This window comes from Pteronotus mesoamericanus, unplaced genomic scaffold, assembly GCF_021234165.1.
Source record: "Pteronotus mesoamericanus isolate MK-2021 breed Mesoamerican mustached bat unplaced genomic scaffold, CSHL_Meso_final contig_100, whole genome shotgun sequence".
Lineage (NCBI taxonomy): Eukaryota > Metazoa > Chordata > Mammalia > Chiroptera > Mormoopidae > Pteronotus > Pteronotus mesoamericanus.
The window spans coordinates 2184483-2211704 of record NW_026554999.1 but is presented as its reverse complement, the minus strand read 5'-3'; the positions used below and the strand labels follow the sequence as shown (position 1 = coordinate 2211704).

Sequence of the window (27222 nt, the reverse complement as noted above, 5' to 3'; positions counted from 1 at the left end):
AGAAAGGGCACACCTTGAGTACCCAGCTTGGGTGACAGGGAAGGCTGTCCACTGGACCCTACAGGACACCTACAACATTAGGTCATGCTACCAAGACAGGGAATCATAGCAGCTCTACCTAATACATAGAAACAAACACAGAGAGGCTGCCAAAATGACAAGACAAAGAAACATGGCCCAAATGAAAGAACAGATCGAAATTCCAGAAAAAGAACTAAACAAAATGAAGATAAGCAATTCAATGCACAGTTCAAAAGACTGGTTATAAGGATGTTCAAGGAACTTAGTGAGTACCTAAGAGCATAAAAAAAGATCCAGTCAGAAACAAAGGATACACTAATTGAAATAAATAACAATTTATGGGGAAACAGCAGTAGAGTGGATGAAGCAGAGAATCAAATCAATGACTTGGAACATAAGGAAGCAAAAAACAACCAATCATTTTTCTTCATAATAGCAAGAAGAAAAAGCAATCAAAAAAAATTGAGGACAGTGTAAGCAGCCTCTGAGACAACTTCAAGCATTCCAACATTCACATCATAGAGGTGCCAGAAGGAGAGGAGAGAGAGCAAAAAATTGGAAATCTTTTTGAAAAAATAATGAAAGGAAATTTCCCTAATTTGGTGAAGGAAATAGACATGCAAGTACAGGAAGCACAGAGAGTCCCAAACAAGATGGATGCTAAGAGGCCCACTCTAAGACACATCATAATTAAAATGCCAAAGGTTAAAGAAAAACAGAGAACCTTAAAAGCAGCAAGAGAAAAGCAGTTATTTACCTACAGGGGAGTTCCCATTAGACTCTCAGATGATTTCTCAGAAGAAACTTTGCAGGCTGTAAGGGAAATAGCAAGACATATTCAAAGTCATGAAAAGCAGGGACCTACAGCCAAGGTTGCTCTACCCAGCAGAGCTATCATTTAGAATCAAAAGGCAGATAAAGAGCTTACTAGACAAGAAAAAACTGAAGTAATTTATCATCACCAAACCATTATTATATGAAATGTTAAAGACACTTATTTAAGAAAAAAGAGATCAACCTATAAACAATAAAATGGCAAAAAAATACATATCTATCAACAATTGAATCTAAAAAGCAAACTAAACAACCAGGAAGGACAGGGACAGAATCATGGATATGGAGAGCATTTTGATGGTTGCCTGATGGGAGGGGTAATGGGAGATGTGACAGAATGAAGAGGTACAAATTGGGGACTTACGGTCAAGGTGGAGACACAGATAAACGTGCCTCTCCTCGATGCACAAGTAAAGCAAAAAATACAGCTACAATACAAAAGAAATATCACACAAAATTGTCAGAAAATTGAGCTGTGTGGAAGTCTGAAAACCAAGATTTAAAGAAGCCACATTCATCCAGACAAGTAGGAGGGGCCACAATGTGGAGAAATATGGTGTCGCAGAGTGGTACAGAAAGGAATGGAGATGGGAATGGGCAGTCCCACGTCCATGTGTGCTGGATAAAAAATGGGAGGGATACCTCGAGAGCAAGTGATCCCAGCTCCAGTCCAGACCACCCAGGCCAGGACCCCAGGGCCAGGAAGATAAGTCCCCATAACTTCTAGCTGTAAAAACCAGTGAGGGTTGGAGTGGCATAGGAAACAATATCCTCTTAAAGGGTCTGCAATGTACTTAGGACTTACACAGACCCACACCCTCTGGGATTCCACACCAGGGCAAGAACTGGAAGGGCACCGGTGACATAGGATAGAAAGTGAAGTACGAGTGAGGAGACAGCTTCCTCCTGTGCAAAACTCCAGAGTCCAGGCAGCGACATTTTCCCCTCTCTAAGCCCTCCCCTACACAGAGCAACAGAGTGGTGACTTGGGTTGCCCCGCCCTGGTGATTACCTAAGGCTCCACTCCATACAACTTAACAGGTGTGCTAAAACAGGGAGTCAAAGCAGCTCTACCTAATACACAGAAAACAAAAACAGGGAGCCTTCAAAAATGAGAAGACAAAGAAATATGGCTGAATGAAAGAACAGAACAAAACTCCCCACAAAAAAGTACAAAATAAAATGGAGATAAGCAATATATCAGATGCATATTTCAAAACTCTGGTTATCAGGATGTTCCAGGAACTCATTGGATACTTCAGTGCCATAAAAAGGACCCAGGCAGAAATGAATTAATGCATTAAGTGAAATACAGAAAAATCTACAAGGACACCAAGGAAGGAAAAATTATTCCAACAGAACAGCAGGTAGAAAAAAGAATTTAAAAAAATGAGGATAGACTTAGGAACCTCTGGGACATCTTTAAACATACCAACATCTGAATCATAGAGGTACCAGAAGCAGAAGAGGTCAAGCAAAAAATTGAAAACTTATTTAAAAAAATAATGAAAGGAAATTTCCCTAATTTGGTGAAAGACGTAGATATACAAGTCCAGAAAGCACAGAGAATTCCAAACAAGATGGCCTCACAGAGGACCACATCAGGACACATCATAACTAAAGTGCCAAAGGTTAAAGATAAAGAGAGAATCATAAAAGTAGTAAGAGAAAAGCAAAGAGTTACCTACAAAGGAGTCCCCAAAAGACTGTCAGCTGATTTCTCAAAAGAAACTTTGCACACTAGAGGGACTGGCAAGAAGCATTTAAAGTGATGAAAAGTAAAGACCCACAACTTACGTTACTCTATTCCAGCAAAGCTGTCATTTAGAATTGAAGGGCAGATAAAGTGCTCCCCAGACAAGGTAAAACTAAAAGAGTTCATCATCATCAAGCCATTATTATGTGAAATGATAAAGGGAATTATATAAGGGAAGAAGATAAAAATGATGAACATTAAAATTGCAATAAATTCAAAACTATCAATAATGAATCCAAATAACAAACTAAGCAAAGAAGCAGAACAGAAACAGCGTCATAGATATGGAGATGATTTTGGAGGGTAATCAGTTGGTAGGGGGAAGGGGTAAATGGGGAGAAGGTGCAGAGATTAAAAATCAAAAACTGGTGGGTTCAAAATAGATAGGGAGATGTTAAGAACAGCATAGATAATGGAGAAGCCAAAGAACTTATATGCACAACCCATGGACACACCATGGAATGGTGTGGGGATTTCCTGAGGGAGTGGGGTGTGCTGGATGGAGAGGGGGAAAGGGGGGAAATTGGGACAGCTGTAATAGCATAATGAATAAAATATAATTTAAAAGGGGGGAAAAAAGAGAAACTACCCACAAACATTGTTGGATGGCTTTAGGACAAATCTGTTAACACTCTCAACTTTAGTTTGCTTATCTTCAAGTAGATGATGATAATGCTGACCTTGGCCAGCAGTTGTACATATCAGGGATAATATGGCAAATGACCATCACTGTGTAGAGAGTGCAGATGAGGTAACTCTTATGATTATTACTACTATTCTTATCTACTTAGAGAATAGAAAGAGGCTTTACAATGGATTTGCAAGAAGCTGTATAAATTCTTCCTCATTGTACAATGGCTAAGATCATGCTCTATACAAGATTAAGACTACTTCCTAGTTATGAGATTTTAGACAAGTTTGTTTAACCTTGTGTGCCTCAATTATTTCAGCTGTAAAATGGGGATAATATTAACTTTTTATCACAAAGAGCTCTAGTGGGGATTAAATGAGATAAACTGAGCACTGCTTAGAACAATGCCTAGCATACAGTAAACACTTAAGACATGTTCTCTATTAAGTTATAAGCTGTTACCCTTAATTTCATGAATACTGAAACTGAGGTTCATGATTTGCCGTGTTAGTAGGTGGTGTAGGGGGTGCTGAAAGGTCTTCTCTCCTTTTCTTCCTTATTTTCTCTCCTCCCTTTCTTTCTTGTATATCTACTTATTGGACTGGAGTAATATACAATAATTACTGCCTAGTTGAGTGGGATCTAGGACATCTGATTCCTGTCCATTTTCTTTTCCCTATTGCACCCCCTTCCAACTTGTGCCAGGGCACCAGTAAGTACTCACTCACATATCTTGCTTCTACTGCAGTAAAGTCATATTATACTTTTTTTCTTTTGCCACTAGCCTACAACTATTAGCTTTGATGTCCAAAGTTCCAAGATTTTTATTTGCATCTTCATACTTGAGAAATCAATAGGGTTAAGGAAATAAGAACCAGTGCTTACATAAGTGTTTATTAGACTTTCCTTTATCATCTTTCAGGTCTTGTAGAAATTTGCCTGATGCACCCCCTCGATGTGGTGAAAACCAGGTAAGGTTCTGCATGAACAAGTTTTATTGACTTTGGCTGATATCCAAATTAAGGTCTGTCAGAACACTAAATGCTAGAACTTGTCCCAAGCCGGTAGCTTCTCCCAATAATGGCATTTATATTTACTTCTTAAAGAAAATAGTATTTGACAGATAAGATGTGAACAGTGAAAAGCATTTCTGGATTGAGGTCATCTGAAGGCATATAATATTTTACTGCCTTCACATGCAACCATGAGGTATGACTTGTGGCTAAACTGGTTAAGTGAGGTAAATTTATCAAAATGATGTAAAAACTAAACTTTACCCAGTGAATTATTGCAGCAGACTTTCATTTGGCATTGCATATAACAGATTACTATTTAATAGTCAGCATTTCGGTGTGAGACTCCAAATTTCAAGTAAACTTCTTAAATGGTGCTTAACAAATTTATTCCTATAACTGTTTGCCAATGTAAAATGCCATATTTCCAGGAAAAATGCATTTGCTACTCAAGGCAGATACAAATAAGAGCAATGTATTAAATCTATTTATCAAGAGAAAAAAATCTTATGAGTTTTAATATGATCTGGAGCATTTTAGAAACTTAAACGTGTGGCTGAATTGTGGAACTCTTTTTTTCAGAATAGAAGCTCTGAGAATATAGTGCAAGTTTCCATTTATTTATATTGTGTGAAACCGAAGCACACTATACCTAGGCTGTACGTAGCATAACAGCAAAAAGTGCCAAGCAAGAAGAGGGTCGAACAAACCCTTACTGCCACAATTAGGTAATACAGTCACCCTGCTTAGCCACGGTTTCTCTGAGGTTTCAGTTAATGACGGTCAACTGTGGACCAAGAATATTAAATAGAAAATTCCAGAAATAAACAATTTACAGACTTTAAATTGTATGCCTTTCTGAGTATTGTGATGAATTCCACATCATCCCACTTTGTTCTGTCCAGGACGTGAATTATTTCTTTGTCCAGCATATCCACACTGTATGTGCAGTACAATAAGGTATTTTGAGAGAGAAACTAAATTCACATAACTTTTATTACAGTTTACTGTTCTAGTTGTTCTATTTTATTATTAGGTGTTGTTGTTAATCTCTTACTTTGTCTAATTTATAAATCAAACTTTATCACAGGTATGTATGCTTAGGAATAAACATAGTATCTATAGTGATTGGTGCTATCCACCGTTTCAGGCACTCACTGAAGGTCTTGGAATGTACCCCCTACAACGAAGGGGGGACTACTGCACTTGATGAGCTAGGCTGGTCATTGAATAGACATGCTGCTAATTTACCTAAAGAGGCCACAGACTCTTAGGCTGGTTGCTGAAAGCAAGGGGAGCTGACTATGCCATGCATATCATATTACATTTCTTTTCTTTTTTTAGTTTTAATTTTTTATTGTATTTTTTTCCATTACTATTTAGTCCCCATACAGTCCCCTGCACCCCTCACAATCACCACACTTTTGTCCATATCCATCAGTCCTTTTCCTTTTTGCTCAATCTTTCCACCCCCTAACCTCCACCACCTTCCACCCAGGTGTCGTCCTGCTCTCTATCTGTGAGTCTGACTTTATTTTACTTATTAGTTCAGTTTGTTCATTAGAGTCCACATGTGAGTGAAATCATATGGTATTTGTCATTCTTTCACTGGCTTATTTCCATTACCGTAATGTTCTCCAGTTCCATCCATACTGTAGCAACGGGTAAAAGTTTCTTCTTTTTTATGGCCAAGTAATATTCCATTGTTTTAATGTCCCGTAGTTGTTTTATCCACTCATCTACTGATGGACACTTGGGCTGCTTCCATATCGTGGTGACTGTAAATAATGCTGCAGTGAACTTAGGGGAGCTTATATTCTTTCAAATTAGTGTTTTGGGCTCCTTCAGATATATTCCCAGAAGTGGGATCACTGGGTCAAAGGGCTGATCCATTTTTAATTTTTTGAGGTATCTCCATAATGCTTTCCACCATGGCTGCACCAGTCTTCATTCCCACCAACAGTGCCAAAGTGTTCCCCTTTCTCCACACCCTTACTAGCATTTGTTGTTTGTTGATTTATTGATGATAGCTATTCTGACAGGTGTGAGATGATTATCTTACTGTGGTTTTAATTTGTATTTCACTGATGATTGGTGATGTTGAGCATCTTTTCATATGTCTATTGGCCATCTGCATGTCCTCTTTGGAGAAGTCTCTATTCAGGTCCTTTGCCCACTTTCTAATTGGATTGTTTGGTTTTTTTGGTGTTGAGTTTTCTAAGTTCTTTATAAATTTATATAGTAACCCTTTATTAGATCTATTGGCGAATATGTTCTCCCATTCTGTGGGTTGCCTTTTTATTTTGTGGGTGCTTTCCTTTGCTGTGCAAAAACTTTTTGATTTGAGTTAGTCCCATTTATTTATTTATCTTTTGTTTTCCTTTTCTGAGGAGATCTATCTGATAAAATATTGCCACAAGATGTGTTTGAGATTTTGCTGCCTATGTTTTCTTCTAGGATTTTTATGGCTTCGGGCCTAATATTTCAGTCTTTAATCTATTTTGAGTTTCTTTTTGTGTGTGGTATAAGAAGTTGTCTAGTTTCATTTTTCTGCATGTCTCTGTCCAGTGTTCCCAACACCATTTATTGAATGAACTATCTTTAGTCCATTGTATGCGCTTGCCTCCTCTGTTGAATATTGACTATAAAGGTGTGGGTTTATTTCTGGGCTCTCTATTCTTCTCCATTGATCTATGTGTCTGTTTTTATGCCAGTATCATGCTGTTTTGATCACTATGGCCTTAGAGTACAGTTTGATATTAGGTAGTATGATTCCTCCAACTTAGTTATTTCTCGGGATCATTGTTGCTATGCCAGGCCATTTATGGTTCCACATAAATTTTTGAAATATTTATTCTAGTTCTGTGAAATATGTCATTGGAGTCTTGATAAGAATTGCATTGAATTTATACGTTGCTTTGGGTAGTGTGGCCATTTTAATCATATTAATTCTTCCTATCCATGAATACAGTATGTATTTCCACTTTTTTGTATCTTCTTCAATTTCTTTCTTCAATATCTTACAATTTTCTGAGTACAGGCCTTTTACATCCTTGGTTAGGTTTATTCCTAGGCATTTTGTTCTTTATGAAGCAATTGTAAATGGGATTGTTTTCTTAATTTCCCTTTCTGTTACTTCATTATTGGCATATAAAAATGCATCTGATTTCTGGATATTAATTTTTTATCCTGTTACTTTGCTGAATTCAATCATATTACATTTCTAATAGAGGTAGACAAGATGAGAATATGACCTCTGTCTTACCTCAGCCTCTATAACAAATACCACAGACTGGGTGGCTTAATCAACTGCCATTTATTTCTCACAGTTCTGGAGGCTGGGAAATTCAAGATCAAGGTGCCAATTAGTTTGGTTCTTGGTGTGGACTCGCTTCCTCCTTGCAGGCAGTCCCTTTGCTGTATCCTCACATGGCAGAGAAATGGGGCTCTGATACCTTTTTTTTCTTATAAGGGCACTAATCTCACCATGGGGGCTCCACCCTCATGATCTCATCTAAACCTAATTACATCCCCCAAAGTCCTCCCTTTAAATAACATCATATTGGGGGTTAAGGCTTCAAAATATGAATTTGGGGGTTTGCAAACATTCCACTGATAACAGCCTTAAGTCACCAAACTGAAAAAGAAGAAATGAAACCACAAATGATATTTAAATATAAGATGTGCACATTCCCTGGACTATCCTTTCATAGGGTTCGGAAACAAAAAGCAAAATTCACTGGCATTTCCTTCTTAGATTTCATTTTAACCTTCTTTGAAAAGCCAGAATATTTTTGCTAGTCTTGCTGAGAAATAAAAGTGTAACTTAAGGGCAATCACCTAAATTTGGGAAGTGTTCAAATGAGGACAGAGGAGAAAAAAAGAATGATTTAAGCAAGACGTTTTATTGAAATTATGGTTATTCAGTCACTCGATCCTTCTTTCATACATTCAACAAGCATGTATTGATTATCTTGTATGTGTGGGTTCCAGACTAGCTTTGCCCTCAAAGAGCTCACAGTCTGATGAGCTAATAAGAATCTCGTCACAATGAATTTCAAAAATTGTTGTACAGTTGACCCTTCCACAAAGGGAGGTTAGGGGCGGCAACCTCTCACACAGTCAGAAATATGCACTACTATTATATTATTTCTTTGTATGGCAGACAAATAGAATAATTTTTAAATAGATGTGCAAAGTTACTGGCGCTTTATATCTCCTTTTTCATGTAGATGTATTCATGAAAATGACATTCATTTATTAGAAGCAGTCACATGCCCTTGCCTAACTTCCAGGGGGATGGAAAATGCAATCCTTACAATAGCCCTAAATGAGAAGGGAACTGGATACTGGATGGTGTTTGGTCTGCATAATAATAAAAAATACATTGAACAAAAACCCACAATCATAGAGTAAACTGAAAGTCCAAAATATATGCAACTCACTTTGCAACAGAAGTAGAATATGCAAGATTGGTAGCACTTATCACTGGATACTAACACATAGGGAGTAGACAGAACAGACTAAATAATGCTAAACTCTCCTCACTATTATATGGTTTAGGACATAACTACCTTTCTAAATAAAATAAACTGTAAACTGTAAGAGACAGTATATGAAACTATGTAGCATTAATTATTTGAGCAGGTCACTTTTCTAAATGATGACATCCAACGGCACTGATGTCTAAGTTATTGCAGACATTGTCCAAGTGGGGCATGGTATACACCAGGCCAAATGTTACCTGCTTTACAGGGTTTTTTGTGGGCTATTTTTGCCCCTTATTATATATTATTACTGGAAAGTAATAATATATAATAACATATTATATATTATTACTGGAAAGTAATACTATATAATAATATATTATATATTATATACTATATTATATATACTATATTGTATATAATTTAATATTATTATATATTATAATAATATATTATATATAATACATTTTATTATATATTATAATATATAATAATATATAAGGTGATTCACTTAATTAACCTGGGTATAGAAATGGTTCATTTTCCACAATATCTCATGCGCTGGAGTATGGCAAAATAAATGTGTTTACTTCTTGAAGTCTAGCCTTGTCTTTGGGGGATCCATTTGTGCATAATCATTTTCTTTGTTGAGTGAAAGATGACAGATTCTAAATATGTGTTTCCAAATTCTTTCTTCACATAAATTTTTTTTCATTATTTTTTTCATTCTCTAAATGATTGCCTCTGTTCCCCGAGGCTGCACTGATAAAGGGAAGCGGTGATGTTACCAGAGGCCAGGGGCCAGGGTTACCTGGCAGAAGCCACAACCATAGCAAATCTGTCTAGTGAAGGGTGGAGGCTCAGAGGAGCACCAGCCACTGCCTAAAATTCACTGCCTGAGGCAGACAGGGAGGAAGAGAAATACTCTGGTCTCTTCTTTTCTGCACTCTTCAGTCTCTCATGAGTGCTTCTGTAGCTGAATGCAAGAAAGCCTGGGAAGCCCATCCTAGCAGATGGCAGACCCTCTGCATAATAGAGCAGAGCAAAACAAAGGAAGAGGGAGAAATGGGTGTGAAGACAAACAGAACTAGGACTGACATACTGCCATTTTAGTGGGCTTTGCAGAAAAAGCTGGCATAAGCATGCATATTTTAATTGAGATATAATTGATATGTAATGTTATATTAGTTTCAGGTGTACAACATAATGAATCTATATTTGTATACATTACAAAATGATACCGCAGTAAGTCTAGTTAACACCCATTACCACACATAATTATAATTTTTCTTATGAGAAATTTTAAGATCTATTCTCTTAGCATCTTTTAAAAATGCAATACAGTATTATTAACTATAGTTACCATGCTGTATATTACATTCCCAGGACTTACTTATTTTATAAATGAAAGTTTGTTTCTTTTGACCACCTTCCTCCGTTTGCCCATCCCCTACCCAAGGCGTGGTAACTACCAGTCTGTTCTCTGTATCTATAAGCTTTTCTTTCATTTTTGGAGTCTACTCATAAGTGAGATCACCTGACATTTGTCTTTGTCTCACTTGTTTCACTTAGCATAATACCCTCAAGGTCCATTCATCATCCATGTTGTCACGAATGGCAAGACTTCCTTCTTTTCTATGGCTGAATGATATTCCATAATATATTTCATATATATACATATCACATTTTTTTCTTCATTCATCAATGCATATTTAGATTATAAGTATGCATTTTTAATTCATCATGCTTAACAGGAGCTCACTCTGCATTTAAAAAGATAATTAGAAGTTATAATCAATAAATCTTTTATGGAGAGATTTTAGGCACTGTGGCACTTGGCTTTATGTAAGAAATATTTTATTCTGCTCCATGTAAATAGACCTAATGTAAGCACAGGGTAGCCACATGAAAGTTGCTTTGTTCTTACCAGATTTTAGCAGATGAGGTTTGACTGCAATGCTGAACACATGGCAGTAAGGAAGAATCATAGTCTCCCTTGAAAGCCTCCACATAGATGTGTATACACTGTTTTATAATTCTGTTCATATACAGAGAATTTTTGTACAATTGTGGGCAGACCTTGTCAACCATTGATCATTGGCACCCATTCAATGCCAACAGGAATCCCTCATTTGGGATGCAGTGAAGAAAGAAACTTTATCCAGTTCAAAACAGCTCAATTGGTGAAACAGCACTACTGTGAAAACAGCATCGCTGTGAGGTGGCCCTGGGGCCAGGCCCCTCTCTGGCTGGACGGACCTGCCCAATACCTCACTTTCTTTGCCAGTTCACTCTGCTCTGGCTAGACATCTTCAGTGTTTCATCTCAACCAAAGAATCTCAGTTGTTGTTGGAAAAGAAAAGTGCTTTCAGAGACAGAGGGGAGCTGACTTACATTAACAGAAGTCCCCACCCCTGGACTCTGATTGGTCTGTTCTCATGCAAATGAGGACTTCAAGTCCTTGCAGTTTGATTGGTCCAAAAGATACTGTCCTGATTGGTCAGAATGGAGCTGCTCTGATTGGTTAGTGAAGATGCTGATGGGGACATAGGTGCACAGATCCAAATGGATGGGGAAAGCCTCAGTCCCATTGGTTGAAATAGGACTCTAGGAACTCCTTTATAAGGGCTGGCTTAGGTGGCAGAAGCACAGTGCAAGCAGGCGGTTCAGTTCAGCGGCAAGTGGTTCAGGTCAGGCTTCTCACTGAAGTACAGTTTGTATAGAGGCTGCTGTGTAGAAATGACTGCTAGGATCTTTCTAATTTGAGCCCAGTTGGCCACCAGGAGCCCTTTTTAGTAGGAATCTTCTTTCCCAGGGTCTACAACCCTCCAGTTAAGAACCTACAGCTACAAACGACAAAGACCCTATTTACTTGAATAGCTAGGGAGACCAAATGTAGTTTTTAGCTTTGTATTCTCCAGGAATTTAAATAAAATATTCAGTAGTATTTCATATCTCCCATATTGTCTCTTATTCTCACAGTCACTGTCACTCTCGCGCTCTTCCTTTCTCCCCCCTTTTCTTTTAGCTTCCCTTTTTCATCATTTTAGGATGGCTTCTCTCACTTGGCACCTGGTGGCCCCAACATCTTCAAGCTCACATGGTCCTTGACATTTCTTTGGACTCTCTCTGAGGATAACTTAATAGTTAAGAACTCTAGAAGGAATCCATCCAACCAGAAAACTCTAGAGTTAGGCTGCATGGGTTAAAAATCTTGCTTCTTTACTGATTGTCTATATAACTTCTGGTAAGTTACTTCTCTGTGCCTTAGTTTCCACATCTTTAAATGAGAACAAAATGGTATCTACATTATTGTGAGGACTAAATATATCATGTTTAATACTGTTTCAGCAAAGGAAAAGAAAGGGGACTAAAAAGACAAATGGAGGGAAACACGAGGGAGAATACAAAGTGTGGGAGAGGGGAAATGCTTACTATAGAGTCAGGCAGTGTCAAGTTTCCAAGCCGGAAGACTTGTGTTATGTGAGCACTGCATTTAAATCCTTCCTGAGAGGAGTGTTTGCAAGTAGAGCGTCCTTCTGGGTCTGAGGGCAGGAGAGCATTGGTTTAGTCTATGTTCCTGTTGGCATCTTTCCATGCTTCATTTCGGGGCTGTGTGCTGACATTATTAGTGAACCCCCATGGCTAACACAGTGCCAGGCCTCCCAGAGGTGCCCAGTGAATGCTGTCGAATAAATGAGTATTTGGTGACAATCAGAAATAATAGCCCTATGAGTTCTATGGCCAAACTAGAATGTCTAGAAAGTGAACAATATGCACCTCTGTTGTATTCATTTTTTAAAATGTAAGCTTTCATGAAAAAGGTGAAAAGTAAGAATCTGTTGAAATAGAAAGGGAGAAATTATTGATAGGATAGTGGACAAAAGCATCTCAAGCTGTGGTGGAGTTTCGGTGACTGAACTGGGAAAGAGTGAGGTGGGACGTTTCCGCCGGGTGCGCCAAGATGAGAAGCGGGTGGACTGAGCTGGCACCAGGGATCGAAGGTGCTGAGGGAGCATTGTGACAAGCTTTACGATGGGCCTTGTCCAGGGCCACACGGGCTAATTGAAATAAAATGCATGGCGCATATGTCATTTTAGGTTTTCTAAGAGCCGCATTTTAAAAAGTAAGAAGAAACAGGTAAAATTAATTTTAACAATATATCTTACTTAACGTCATGTACCCCAAAAGATTGTCATAGCAACGTTAACCAATAAATATAAAAATTACTAATGAGGCATTTTATATTCCTTTTTATACCAATCCTTGAAATCGGGTGCATATTTTACACTTAAAGCACATCTCAGTACTGACTGGTCCCTCACATTTCAAATGCAATGGCCACAGGCCTGGAGTGTGATGGAAAGGAATTCTTTAAAGGGAAGGAGATGTGGTCCAGTGGTTTCCTTGAAGAATACTCTTGCTTAGAATGGGGTTGACAATTGTAAATAAGCAGGGGCCTAGGTGAGAGGGAATTTTACTACATATGCATTCAAAGGGTTGTACCTGTGTGTAGAAAGTGACATTTGAAGCCCCAAAGATTTATCGAAGTCACAGCCCAAGGGGGTTTTAGCTTACATCCTTTTCACACTTTTATTTCCAGGAAGGGAAATGGTTCATTGTGCTTCAGGAAGAGAGAATTACTGAGGTGTTCATTCTGTTTCCCTGCTGCCCACTCATTTTCATCATTTTGTTTTATTTCATTTTTGAAAGGGGCATACATCAGGTGCAAACTAAATTAATTACTGATCCTGTAAGCACTGATCCTTTAAAAACATGTGCTGTTAAAGAGCTGTAGGGCATGTATTCTGGCGGGTGCTGGGGAAGGTAAGAAGGGGAGAGGCATTTCACACTCCTTATAGACACATTCTCATAGGCTGTTGTTCAGTGGACAGGCCAATACATACCTTGGCTTTCATCCTTCCTCCCATCAGGAATTAACTTTCACCGAAAAGTCTTATCATGCATCTCTCAAAACATATTAATCACTGTGTGAATTCTAAAGACTCGCATGGGTTAAAAAACTTGGCATCCATGTGTTATTATATATATGCTTATGGGGCTTTTGCTCAAGCTGTTGAGATTGATTTACACTTTCTATCTGTGGCCCCCAAACCCCGCTGAATCTGAAACTCTAGGGGCGGGCCTACCAATATTTATGTTTAACATCCTCCTGGGTGAAGCTTAAGCAGCGAGCTCAGACTGGCCACTGGGTCAGCCTTTGGAAACCAGTGCTGAATACCCTATAGACAGTCCAGTAAAAAGTCTTGATGTAAAGAATTTCTCTGTGTGTGTGAGTGTGTGTGTGTGTGTTGTGTTGTGTTAAACATCTCATTAACCTGTGGTTCTCATTGGTTTCATTTATGTAAACTGCTTTGTTAGCAGTGAATGGAGGTAGAAGAGCAGCAGTTTCCTTGCAGAGTTCATTCTGTGGTTTGTGAGAATGATATGGGAATATATTACCTACAGCCAGAAAAAACACATTTTGTCCTACTGAGCAGAGTTACCGGTGCAAAAATCAGTGCCAGAAGATTGGAGAAAAGTTAGCATTGGTTGCTATGGAGAGAAGGTAAATGGCTCTGATGGGTAAAAATGATTTAGAGGCATAAGCCTACCACAAACTTTAATAAAAAAGAGAAATCTGAGGATGGGCTATGGTGAAAGGCTGCTTTGTGGACAGCCCAGCAGAGAGTGAAGAGCCAAGGACTGGGGAACATCTACAGACTCCCTTCACGGTGGGGGGGCGGGCTGGGTAGGGGGGCAGAGGGGAAAGCCGTGAACTTGAAAATGAACACTTAATTTAGAGGTTGGATGGGGGCATTGAACAACTATTGGGGCCAACAGAACAGCAGGATGGAAACAAAGGAATGAAGAATGCTTTCCCTCAACAGAACCTCCTTTTAAAAAGGAAAGGAATCTTTTAAAATGGGGAGAGAACAGTGGGAAAAAGTTAGGATGGAGTCTAGAGCAAAGGTAGTAGAGTCTATTGGATTTGAAAAAATACTAATGGGACAGTGGAAAGGGTTATTTCCATATGATAATGATTTGTCCATGTTATAATACATGAAGATCACATTCAGGGTTAGACCATGGTTATGCCCGATTTCTCCCTGTGCATAGAAATTCCGGGCTAGACCATTGTCATGGCTTGTTTCTAACCATGGAGAGAATGTGTCTGAAGTAAAATAAGCAATGAGTAGAGCCACATTCCTATAAACCATATTTTCATTGGGACTCTGTCATGTAGCTAATTCAATCAGTGGCAACATATAATGGTATGAAATGATTACAGTATCCCCAAATACATGTGAGCGTAACTTCAATTTTGCTTTTGAAATTATATGACTCTTTTAGGGTTTCTTTGGGGTTTATTTCATAATTGAAATGTCTTTTTGCAGTTACCGAGTCAAAGCAAGGAGTCCTGGGTGGTGGGCACACTGCAACTCTGCATTGCTTATGTCAGCCTTTTCCATGCAGTCATCATTAAAGATTTTATTTATTAACATGATCAAATAAAAATGGAGTACAAAATGGATAAGAAATTTGGAAGGGATAGAGGTGACAATTAACTGTGTTCTGCTTGGCATATTGTAGGGCTGCAGTGAGTATGTGTTAAGTGAATAAATGTGTGCTTTAAAATGACATTTGCTCCCACCTAGGTGCTTTATTACAAATTAAATTCATTATGGCTAATGAGTTCATGGCAAACTTTAAAAGGTCCCACATTTGTATAGTGATTTCATTCAGAAGACTAATATAACCTCAGCATGACCCTAAAACCAGAGAAAATGATTCTATTTTGTGCACCATGCAGAATGCTGCATGTCTACACTCTGGGTAGCTGTCACTTTCTGGCGAAAGGAAAAGGGTTTGGATATGATGGCCATGACCCGTGAAAAGATTTCACTAATATTCCTTCTGGGATTTGTCCTTGGACAATGTTCTGCCTCTCTCTGGGATTACAAGGGTTATATCAGAACTGTGGAAAACTCAGAAGGGTCCACACTTGAAAGTCTTGTTGCTTCCTCACATTTGGTGGTCCTTCCCACTCAACATAAGGCCAGGTTGCGATTGTTTCCTTATTCATAGGGAGTGCTTCACATATGTTGGCCTTTGCTGCTGCTGAACAGTTTAACCACTTTTCCAGTGGCCCAATAATAATGAGGAGGAGAGAGAACGAAAGGACACCTAAGGACCTGTTGCTCTGAGGTAGTGGGGGACAATCGGTCCCAAAGATCTTAGGTAGAATAATACTACCATAGGTGAAAATTATTTGTCAGATTTATTAATAAGGAGATAATCTGTTCTTTAAAAAAATCCAGTCAGTTCGTCCCACATAAAATAACAAGTTCTATTATGGTAAATCAACTGTAGCTCACTTTACAATCTTGAACTATTGTTTCTAATTTCTTTCTTACTTTCTTTCTTTTCTTTCTTTCTTCCCTCCCTTCCTCCCTTCCTTCCTTCCTTCCTTCCTTCCTTCTCTTTCTTTCTTTCTTTCTTTCTTTCTTTCTTTCTTTCTTTCTTTCTTTCTTTTTCTTTCTTTCTTCTTTCTTTCTTTTTGTATATAGAATTCTTTTAAAAATCACTCCCTAGAGGAGCATACTATTTTTATGACTCACATTGTAGAACCTTTGTTAAGTGTTTAATCTCTCCTTAAATTGTGTTTTTGGATAAATTTTTAAAGGTTTGGTATTTGTTTAAAGTACAGTAGCTATTATCCCTCAACTAATTAAATAAGCTGAGTGTTTTTCCCCATAGCTAATAACATAAGGTATATTCTGTTTTGATACCTCTCTCTTCCTTCTGCTTCCTTCTGCACAGGTGATCCCAGCCCAGGGCATGAGAAAGAAAAGTGCCTACGTGTTCTTTTTATTCATTAATATAGTTAATATACAGTATTGTGTTAGCCTGTGCATTCTTCATGCCTGCTAATGGCCTTCTCCAAATGTCTTTTCTTTTCTTAAGCTGAGAGGTAAAGAATTCTTTTTTTTTTTTACATTAAATATTTTTGTATTAATTGTAGGAATACAACATAGTAGTTAGACAATCATATACTTACAGAGTGATCCCCGGATATTTCCAGTACCCAACTAGCACTATACATAGGTTTTACAATATTATTAACTATATTTCCTATGCTGTACTTTGCATCATCATGGCAAATTTGTAACTAACAATCTGCATTTCTCAATGGATCTACCCAAAGGGTACTATGTTCAATGAAATAAGTCAGTCGGAGAAAGAAAAATACCGCATGATTTCACTTATATGTGGAATCTAAAGAACAATATAAACAAACACAAGCAAACTGAACAGAAACAGGCTCATAGATACAGAAAATAGACTAATGATTGCCAGAGTAGGAGGAGTTTCGGGAACTGTGTGGAAAATGCAAAGGGATTCAGATATGTTATCTTAACTAAAGAAAACAAGATAATTTGGGTTTGATGCAATTTGAAACGTATATTAGATTGGGTTCCTTTAAACAGATCTTGAGACAAACACTTGGGTGCTGGCAGTTTATTTGGTAGCTGATCCCTAGAAGTGCAAAATGCATTATTAGGAAATCAAATTTGTGAGCAACCAGAGCTTTAATTTCACTGGGGAGCCCTCTGAGAAACTGGTGGGGCATGCTTCAGAATTGATGCTCCCAGAGGACGGGCAAGCTAATGTGTTTACCATTTTTCTTCCTTTGTTGGTAAATGTTTGCTTTGTTTTGTTTTTCCTAAATAAATAATAATTCTGGCAAGTCACAATGATATTCATATACAAAGGAAAAAATCCTCTATGTTGCCATATGTTGGTATTTAATAGAGGCATTATGGGTTACTCATCAAAATGGTTACTCTAGGCAGGGGCTGGAATTGACAGCACAGAATCAAACCTGGTGGCAAATACGGTGCTCGAGGGCAGTGGCAACCTTTCATTTCAAATACATACTTGGTTGTGGTGGGTAAAAGGTATTGGAACCTGAGTGGAAGGAAAGCTGTGGTGAAAACAGGTGGTTCAATAGACAAGGAAAGCAGGATGCCAGGGAATCTTGGTGTAAGGGCAAGCAAAGAGGCACATTGACTATTAGAAATTGGGAACCAAAGGTTTCTATGTTAAGATTCACTATTCCCCTGCCTAGAAAAGGAGAACTGCAAGTATAAAGCAGAGCATGAGAGGTAAAGAGTTCTTAAGTAGACTTCTTACGTTTGTCAAGAGAAAGTAAGTTCTAAAATGAGCATCCGCATGAAGACTATCTCCTGTCCCTCCACCCCCACCACGGCCCAGGCCCATTTAGGGTTTTATCCCAACTGCTTTTAAACTTTCAACAACTTCATTCATCTATTGATTTTGCCAATGCCCGTCACTGGTTCCCCTACAATGAGATATTTTTGCCTTAGCCATGGGTTAAATTCCAATTTTGGGTTATTAGAACTTAACATGACTATAAAATATAGTAATAAAGTTAAGTGATTTGGGATTATTTTGAATTAAAAACAAATGGGATATTTTTCTCAGTGCTTCTTATGCACTCAAGAACTTTTCTCACATAACCTATTTTAAGTACAGCTTTTGAGGGGGTGGATTTGGAACCAATGCCTATCTATTTTCAGTGTCTATTCAAAGGCTGAGATAAATTCTAGCTCTAAATTCAAGAGGTAAAGTGAAAGTTAAAATGTTTGCTTTTTGCGAGGCTATAGTACTTATTTTATTGTAAATGATTTCTAGTTAAGCTCTAAGCAATCTGGTACCTGTGAAAATAAAATTTTCTGATCCAGGGGAGTTTGCTCCTCAGCTGTGTCTATCTAAAAACAAAAACAAAAAACAGGTGCTTGTCGCAAAAGGGCTGGACTATGCCTTAGAAAAGTCATGTGTTGTGGAGGAAACACTATAGGATGCTTAGCTGGACTCTTCCTGTAGCGTGAGAAAACTTATAAGTGTTGAGAAAGAAGCTGCTTGAGAAGAAAAATCTCTGACTGTGAGCTGAACCTAGAAGCTCAGGCGATGCCCACGGGAAAGCCGCCTCTGAGTTGAGCATATAGTGGGAATCAAGCCCAGTGAAATCTAAATTGTTGGGACTGTAGCACAGCTTAAACTTTGGTTATCACAGATAGTCTAGAAAATTGTTTTTCCTCTTTGTGAAACAAAAATAAAAATCATAAATTTCTTTAGACAAACAAATTTAAGGCTGATAATGTAATGTCATTAACTATGAACCTTGACCAAAAATTGATAAAACTGTTTAACATTCCTGGAAAATCGATTAATTCTCAAAATATTCTTGTTGAGATGGCTAAAATAGCCTTATTGTTTTTGCTTTGCAGTCAGGGCGCAGCTGAGATTTAGTTTTGACATAATGAAGAAGTTTGCAAGATGATAAATAGAGCTGTATATTCTCTAGATGCAGTTCTACATACTCTGGGCCAAGTTCCTACATAAGAAAATTTTCCCATTTGGGGGTTATTGAATAATATTTTCTCCAGTGAAACTTTTGTGAGTACCTAATAGGTTACATACTTTCCTTTTATAGCAAAAACAATCCAAAATTGAACTGAATATCCTCAGTTTTTGGTAATGAAAATTTATCCAAGATACGCATTTCTCTTTTTAGTGAAAAAGCAACATATCATGCTAGATATCTCACTATCAGATGTAGTTCAGTACTACTAAATACTCAAGGCTTTATAATTTAAGTCTTCTCTGTGTTTGTGTCCTTTTAAATTCTTAAGTGTAACAAGTACGCACATGGAAAAAGTGTTGATTTTTTTTTTTTTTTTTGAAGATGTTCTAAAGGGGGAGCTGGTTAGAATTCTGAGCACTTTCACTTCCACAGGACGGGTTAGCAGAGATGATCCCTTTGTGTCCAGGCTTTCAGTGTCCAGGGAGAATGTGATTAACACGCATCAGCTCGGGGAGGCAATGGGTCTTGCAGAAAGATTTACGCTGCTGGCCCCAGCTGTGTGCGTTAACAGAACTGCCCTGGGACTTGATTTCTCACCCGGAAATTAAGGGTATACCTCCAAAAGGTCTCAGCGGCTTCTTCCAGTTTGATATTCTGTGTTTCTAAAATCATGTTTTATTGCTTAAAAATAACTTGATCTTAGTACATACCTAGCAGTGGGATTTCTCTATTCCTTGAGCATGCCAAGCTCTCCCCTGCGCTTGGTATCCCCTCTTCGTGGAACAACTGGCCCCTTCTCCACCTTCATGCCTCAGTTCAGTTGTCATCTCCTGTGAGAGTTGCCCCTGGCCGTCTCATCTAAAGTGGCCTCCTGTGTTCCTCTTTCTCGTTACCCTATTTATCTTTGCTCTAGTCTTCTGATCTTGTCAGTTGATTTGTTTGTGAGCTCATTAACTTCCCACCTCCACTTCTTTTTTTTTGTTTGTTTGTTTACTGCTGGATATATACGGTGTCTGGAAGAGTGTTGGCACATGGCGACATTGTGATCTGGACTTGGGCTCATTGAGTCTCTCTCAGTTCTGTCTATCCTCCTCTGCCAAGGGTCAGCCCTCTTTCTTCCGTCTAATGCATGGATGACCATCCCACCCACTAGATGAGGGAAGGGAGGACTCATTTCCCTGGGTGATGCAAGGACAGGTAGACAAGATGCTAGTGGCAGATGGGCCTCCTGAGGCCATCCTGGATACTCCTTAGGAAAATGTTTTTAGCGCACACAATATCTTATTTTTACCTAGCAGCTCATAAGCCTAGTTGTTCTGTTTTGTTTTTTTAATGCATAATGACAGTTGGAGTAGACAGGGCCTGCTGCATTCCTCAAGGTTGTTCTTTTTCCTAGCTTAGTAGCTGGCCTAACTCATTGAATTAAAAAGTGTAGAAATATCCTTTTTTAAAAAAAATCAGTATTTGTTAGGTATTTTAAACTTTTTCAGAGACAACTAAAATTGGTAGTGTCAAGCAGGGCTCCAGCTTTATCTCAGAACAAAAATAATGCGTGACTTCCAAAAGTAATATTTTCTAGACTCTTCTCCTAGAACCTGAGTGGGAGGGAAGGGAGCGGGAGAGATGTATTATAAAAATGTTGATCACTGCTTCTGAAGCAATGACCTTGGAATAATTTTGAATTTATGCTGATGTTTGCTCCTAAAGAATTCCAAATTAGCATTTCTATTTCCTTGTTACATACTGAAAACTTAAGTAGATTATTTATTTGATTCTTTCGGTACTAAAATGGGGGGAAGCGTTAGGCTTAAAAAGAAAAAAGAAATGACCCTGAATTTTATCCTCAGGTTGAAGAATTGGAAAAGAACTATTATTTTGCATTTTGATTTCCCAGAGTGTGAGAATACTGTCCCTGTCCAGATGCTTGCCAAGTTCTGGGAGAACATTTAAGAGTGTTTTTTGGGTAGCACAGGGAGGGTCCAGCATAGTCAGGGTCTTGTATGCGGGTGTTCCAGGTTTCAAACTGTAACGAGGGGATGGGAGAAAAGAGAGAAGCATTCCCAAATCAAACATAACTCTCAGGAAATGAGCCAGAACACCTGTGAGAGGTCGGGGGTCAGAAAATACAAACTCAGGGTTCAATATTTTGATCACATTACACAAAAGAACATGGTCGTAGATAGTATGGAGAGGTTGGGAACTAAGAATTCTGTCATTCTAAAACATTTTTCTCCCATGACTCTGATGTTTCAGAAAACATTTCCAGAATTGATGCTGAAACTTTCTGGTGGCCTCTTGTTGCTTAAGCATCAGGTGGAGAAGTTATTTATCTCTTTCTGTTAACTCCCAGAGGTTCACTTCTGGGAACCTTCTGAACCGATTCTTTGGCCAGTGCTTAGGAGGCTCTGGGAGGAGGCGGGAGGAGGTCCGGCAGTCAGAGATGGAGAGACATCAGAGCCCTGAATCATAAGCAGTTGACTTCTACGGAGAGAAAAGTGGTTTGCAAACATTACTTCATGGGACCTCCTAGTGAAAAAGAGGGTGTTTTTTCCATCTCATTTCCCAACTCTCAATTCTCTGAAATCGGCCTGATTTTTGCCAGGTGTCAAATTATAACCCTCCTTGTCAACCACGAATGACTAACGATTAATCTAATGACTATGCAAAGTTTGAAATTCACATTTTAACTTACTGGCTACATTGTGTTTTCATAAACTGTGAAAAAAAATGTTTCCCTGAAAGAGCCAATAAAAACAAAGTTTTAGTCTTGATTGCAGTGTTCACTTGCGGTTGTTGACCTGTAGGTGCTCAAGGAAAAACAAAGTGGGAGTTGCAACCAGCCCATCTTCAGGCCTGTGGCCCCTGCCCAGCGAGTGACGCCAGTGCCCCTCTCCTGGGGGGACTTAAGTGATGTCAGCACTGCTGTGCCGAGCAATATTTGACCCTTAAACTGCTTCATATACAAGCAGCTGTTTTCCCCTTTTCGCCGCCCCTGAAGGAAGCAGGAGAGCTGAAATATCTGACCCTCTTTTTGAGTCCCCCTAGATCATTTAGAACTCTAGGTGAATGAGGGCCACTTTGCTCGCTGGCCATTTACTGATAGGTAGTCATTCTCAAAAAGCCGCTGCAAAATTTTTCTTTTCTTTATAGTATGTGTAAAAAGAGCAAGGTCTCCGTGGGTTTTCTCTGTATTTACGCCTGGCCCCAGTGCGTGCATTGAGAGCTCGTAAAAACAAATCTGCCCCTAGCCGGGCAGTCGGTAATGGGATCTGGAGCCTCTTTCCGCAAGGTCACCTGTTTAAATAGAGACTCCCGCGGAGCTGCCTGAAAGGTGTTTCTACTGGAGGGCCTCTCACTCACTTGCTCTCGGTGTCTTTTAGGAAGTGAGCTTCCTGCATCGGCCCTGTCCTCCGGAGCACCCTTCGGATTGCCCCCCTCCCTGGCAGTTGATGATAAGAAATCTGAAGTCCAGATCCCAAGGCAGAAGATAAAGCACACTTTAGACTTTAAATACAAAGAATTTCCTTTAAAATTAAAATAGAACCATATTTCATTTGGCTACTGGAGTGCATTATAGAGTCATCAAACAGTGGTAAATGTGAGGCCTGTAAAAATCATTGTGAAAAGAAAAAAAAAAAAAAACATGCCAAAAGTTGTTCCCAGGAATGAAATGGCTTTTGCACCAGCAGCGAGCTTCCTTGGACAGCGCAGCAGACAAGCCTCTCCCAAATTACATAAAAAGAACATAAGCCAAATAGTTGTGACTCTCGCTTTTTCTTTACATCTGATTCCACATTTTCTGTGTGGGGCATGTTTCCAGCGCCCAGCTTCCAATCTCCATAAATCTGCCTCCTTCCTGTCCCCACAACTGAGCGCAGTTCCTGCCTCATTCTGATTCTAGCTGGACTCACTCAATACATGCCCTGTTGCCCGCCTCTGCTGTACCAGCAATGTGCCAGGGTGTGGGTATCTCTGGGCTTCTACATATTGGTCACTCCCCACCTTGTGTCTGGCACAGCCCTAATTAGCTACAGACCTCTGCAAACTGGTGCCAGTGGCACCCTTTCCACTGGCTTCTCCCAGTTTAAGGAGGGGAGGGTATCTTGGCTTCAGCAACTCAGTGAGGTTTTCCCCCCAGTGCCCGCTACCAGAACCGGCAGGATCCAAAATCCGCCTCTTCTTACAAGCCATGTCGAGCAGCCAGGACTGAAGACTTAGCTGAGATCAAATCATGACTGGCCCGACTGCTTTGGAATCAAAGAATGAAGCCAGGATAGAAACAATATACAGAAGGACAAGCTCAAGAGAAGGAGAGCAAACAAAGCCAGCAGTTCCCGGTTAGGGTCATAAAGCTCCTACTTCCTTTACGGACCAACAATAAACAGTCAGTCAAATCAGTAAACATTCCTCCCCACACAAGTGCAGATTTGTGTTTAAAGGCATCAGATTGGATGTCACCTTCCCCACCTTGTTTTTCCCTTCCCCCAACTTAATAGGGATCCTAAAGAAAGCTCTTTCTTTGTAAGGTTAATCACGGGTTTTCAGCCTGAGCTCTGTCGACACTTTGGGCTGGTTAATTCTTTGTCATGGTCTGCCCTGGGCTTCACTTTGGGCTGGTTAATTCTTTGTTGTGGTCTGTCCAGGGCTTTGTAGAATGTTTTAGCAGAACCCAGGGCCTCCACTCACTAGATGCCAGTAGTACCTTCCTCCCAGTGTGACAACCAAATCTCTCCAGACATTGCCAAATACCCCCTGGGGGACAAGATCCCCCTCAACCCCATTAAGGACCACTGGGTTAAACAAAGAGCTAGCAGAGACCAGAGGGGAGGGGAGAGAGGGATCACAGGGAAAGAAGGGGAAGGGAGTCATCAAGGAACGTGTATAAAGGACCCATGGACGTGGACAACAGGGTGGGGACTGATAGAGGAAATGAGGGGATGGGCAGGGCAGGGGAGAGCAATGGAGGAAAAATTGGGAGAACTGTAACTAAACAACTATTTTTTAAAAAAGAAATGAATCCATTTGTCTCATGTGTTAATAGGCTTAAATATTGATATGCGACTAATGCCACAAATAGCAGTGAGGCATCCGAATATGGTATTATGACATGGAAGACATGGTACTGTATTCAGGGACCTGCTCTGTAGATGGGGAGAGCTGCGACTCTCAGACTCCAGTGTGTGTCCCAGCCACCTGGAGGGCCCGTCAAAAACGCAGATGGTTGGGCCTCACTCCAGAGTTACTTGATTCAGCCATTCTGGGCAGAGGCCAATAATTTGCACTTCCAACAAGGTGGTGTTGATGCTGGTGTTCCTAAAAACAGCTAGGCTGGTCCTTTTGGGATTGACACTCACCTGCCAATGGTGAGGAGGAAGCTATATTATTTGAAGCCTTCTATGTGTCTATCTCTTCCTCTTCACTGCCCACTATCCAATGTCATTTAGCCTCTTTTTCCCGAGATTCTCTTGATGGTGCCTCTCCCTTTGACCTGCCCCTAACTTTTCCCAAATACTTGCCTCCACTAAAACTTTCTATTTGGCTGCTTGACCCTTACGTCTATTTCCTGCTCCTGAACTAACCCATGCCCAAGCATTGGAAAGTACTCATAGGCACCCAGCTTCTGGGTGCGGGTTAAGCCTCCTCAGATTTCACAAAACAAACAACCCAGCCATGGAACATTGAGGGGGTGGCTGGCCCAGCAGGGAAGAACATTTTATCACTGACATTTTTTATAATTACCAGGAAATGATGATAATCATAAAAAGCAAGTCGGAGTTTATTGTGTTTTAAAAATTCTATACAGACAAAACACCCCCTTATTGCCTGCACCTCAGGCAAATTGCTATCACCACTCTCCCTTGGTTGTTTCCAAGGATGGCCAAATACCTCCCCTGCCTGAGGCCCTATAAAATTATAAAAGACACAACCTCGCCCCATGCTGCAGGCTTCTGCACACTGTAGGTTTCTTGACAGGTGTTCCGCTGAACACTATAATCATCCGTGGTCCCCCTTGTTGATACAAATAGGACATATGAGGTCTTTCGAGGAGGACCCAAACCTAGGTTTTTCAGAATTGACTGTGGTACACTTACATTCTATCTCCATTAGACTGTCATTTTTTATTTTCCATACACAACCTATAACTACACATAATGGTGATAATAGCAATAAAACTCATTAGTAATGACCTCACCAAGCGTTTGCTATGTGTTATGTATAGTTACTTACTACGTTGCCTCTTTATTCCTTCCAACAAGTGCATGAAGGAAGCACTATTATTATTCCCATTTTACAGATGAGGAACCTGGAACTTAAGAGTGAAGAAATGATATAAACGAGACAGCCAGGATTCAAAGCTAGGCAGTCTGACTCTAAACATTAGACCTTTCTAGGCTGGTACTTGATCTGCCAATGTTGGAGTAGGGATGGGTGAGGCAGCTATATTGTTTCAAGCCTTCTTCTCCTGTCTTTAATTTTCTGTGTTAAGCACTGTATATACTATTTGTGTTTGCAATGATTGCTCTCATCCAGCTTCTCCTGGGGGAAATTCTCTATTGTTCAAGACATAGCTCAGATATGACTACTCCTGTGAAGCCTCTTCTACACCTCCAGGTTGAATGAACGATTCTTTCCTCTGACACTGGATAAAACTCTGTGTGTGTGTGTGTGTGTGTGTGTGTGTGTGTGTGTGTGTGTTATATACTCTGTTTAACACAAAAATGCTGTTAGATTTTTGTCATCTCCTCTGTGAAAATATGAGATCATGTCACATTTATATGTATTCATAGCATCTAGCCCTGTATCTGGTACCAAATAGGTATTATACAAGTGCTAACTGAAGGAATGAGTAAATTAAAGGAAAGATATACCTCAACTTTAAATATTGCCTTAAATGAGCAAAGGTCACATCAATCTACCAGTTGTCAAAACTGAGTTGAAATGAACACTTACACTTCTGGTTTCTAGAGCTTAAAAGATTTTCATTCTACCTACTTTGGTATAAAAGTGGGGGAAATAGACAATATATGGACTGTGTTCTCTAATCCAAGTGGAACAAAAGCACGAGATGCATAATGCAGCAGTGTTTGTTGGAGGGTCTCAGAGGACACCTAAGACCTCTGAAAAATAGGGTGTTGGCTGATAAAAGTCCCAGGGATCAGACCATTAAAAAGCTGTAGCATTTGTCACTGGTCCAGCAGAACCAGGAGTAGCCAAGCTGGAACAACTGCAGCCGTCAAAACACGTTTCCCTGTATGACCAATTATTTAGTCAAATAAGCATGCGTTTGCATGTCCAAGTGGGCAGAGCAAGGTCTTCTCAGGAGTGAGATAGTAGCCAGGCCCCGCACAGGACCTGGGCGTGATGACCTGAGCTGGGAGCAGGAGGCTGGGGGAGTTGAGGGAATCAGGCTGGTCCTGGTGCTGCTTTGCAAATTAGGAAATGATTCCTAGAAGTTAGAAATGAATGCTCAGATATTTAAAACAAAACAAAACAAAACAGTGTGTTCTAGCCACACCGCAGTTCAGAGAGGGCTAACTCGTTGTTTATAAGAGGTCGATAAATTAAAGTGGAGTACAGTTCTGTTGAGAAGTGCTCAATCTGTTGTGAAATGCTGTACTTCAGTGCAGCATTCACTCAGACAGCTTCTCAGGTTTTGCAATTTTAGGATTGTCCTTGGGAGACTTTAATGGAAACAGAGCGCTGACAAAACATTTATCTGGAATGTGTGATTCATATCTTACCATTACTATTTTCAAATGAACGATTTGATCATACTATTTCCTCTTGAACAGTTATTTTGGTTTTAGTGCCAAATTTCTTTGTAATATTCTGTTTTATTTTGGCTACTGAGACAGTCTTACAGTATAAGTACTTTATAGCCCTCCTGATTTTCACAATAAGAATGTCACAATTTATTAGCAGGGATATATGTTGTAACAGATTTACAATTTTCCTTTTTCAGTGCATGGAAGCAATTTGATCCTGTTTCATGTTTATGATATTCATTATATTTAAATTCAGTATATTTGGTTTCCATGTAAAATTTTAGGAGAGTTTCCTGTATGGTTTTTAAATATATAGATTTA

The 27222-nt window shown here is 39.5% G+C and overlaps 1 protein-coding gene across 5 annotated transcripts in view; it reads left to right on the top strand.

Annotated features, from left to right (window-relative positions):
- Window positions 1-27222, top strand: part of SLC25A21 (solute carrier family 25 member 21) — a 474917-nt gene that overhangs the window by 284703 nt on the left and 162992 nt on the right. For all 5 annotated transcript variants that reach the window (XM_054588867.1, XM_054588807.1, XM_054588947.1 and 2 more), the window contains one exon: window positions 4165-4213. In XM_054588867.1, the coding sequence (XP_054444842.1) occupies window positions 4165-4213 (49 nt within the window). The remainder of the gene's footprint in view (window positions 1-4164; window positions 4214-27222) is intronic.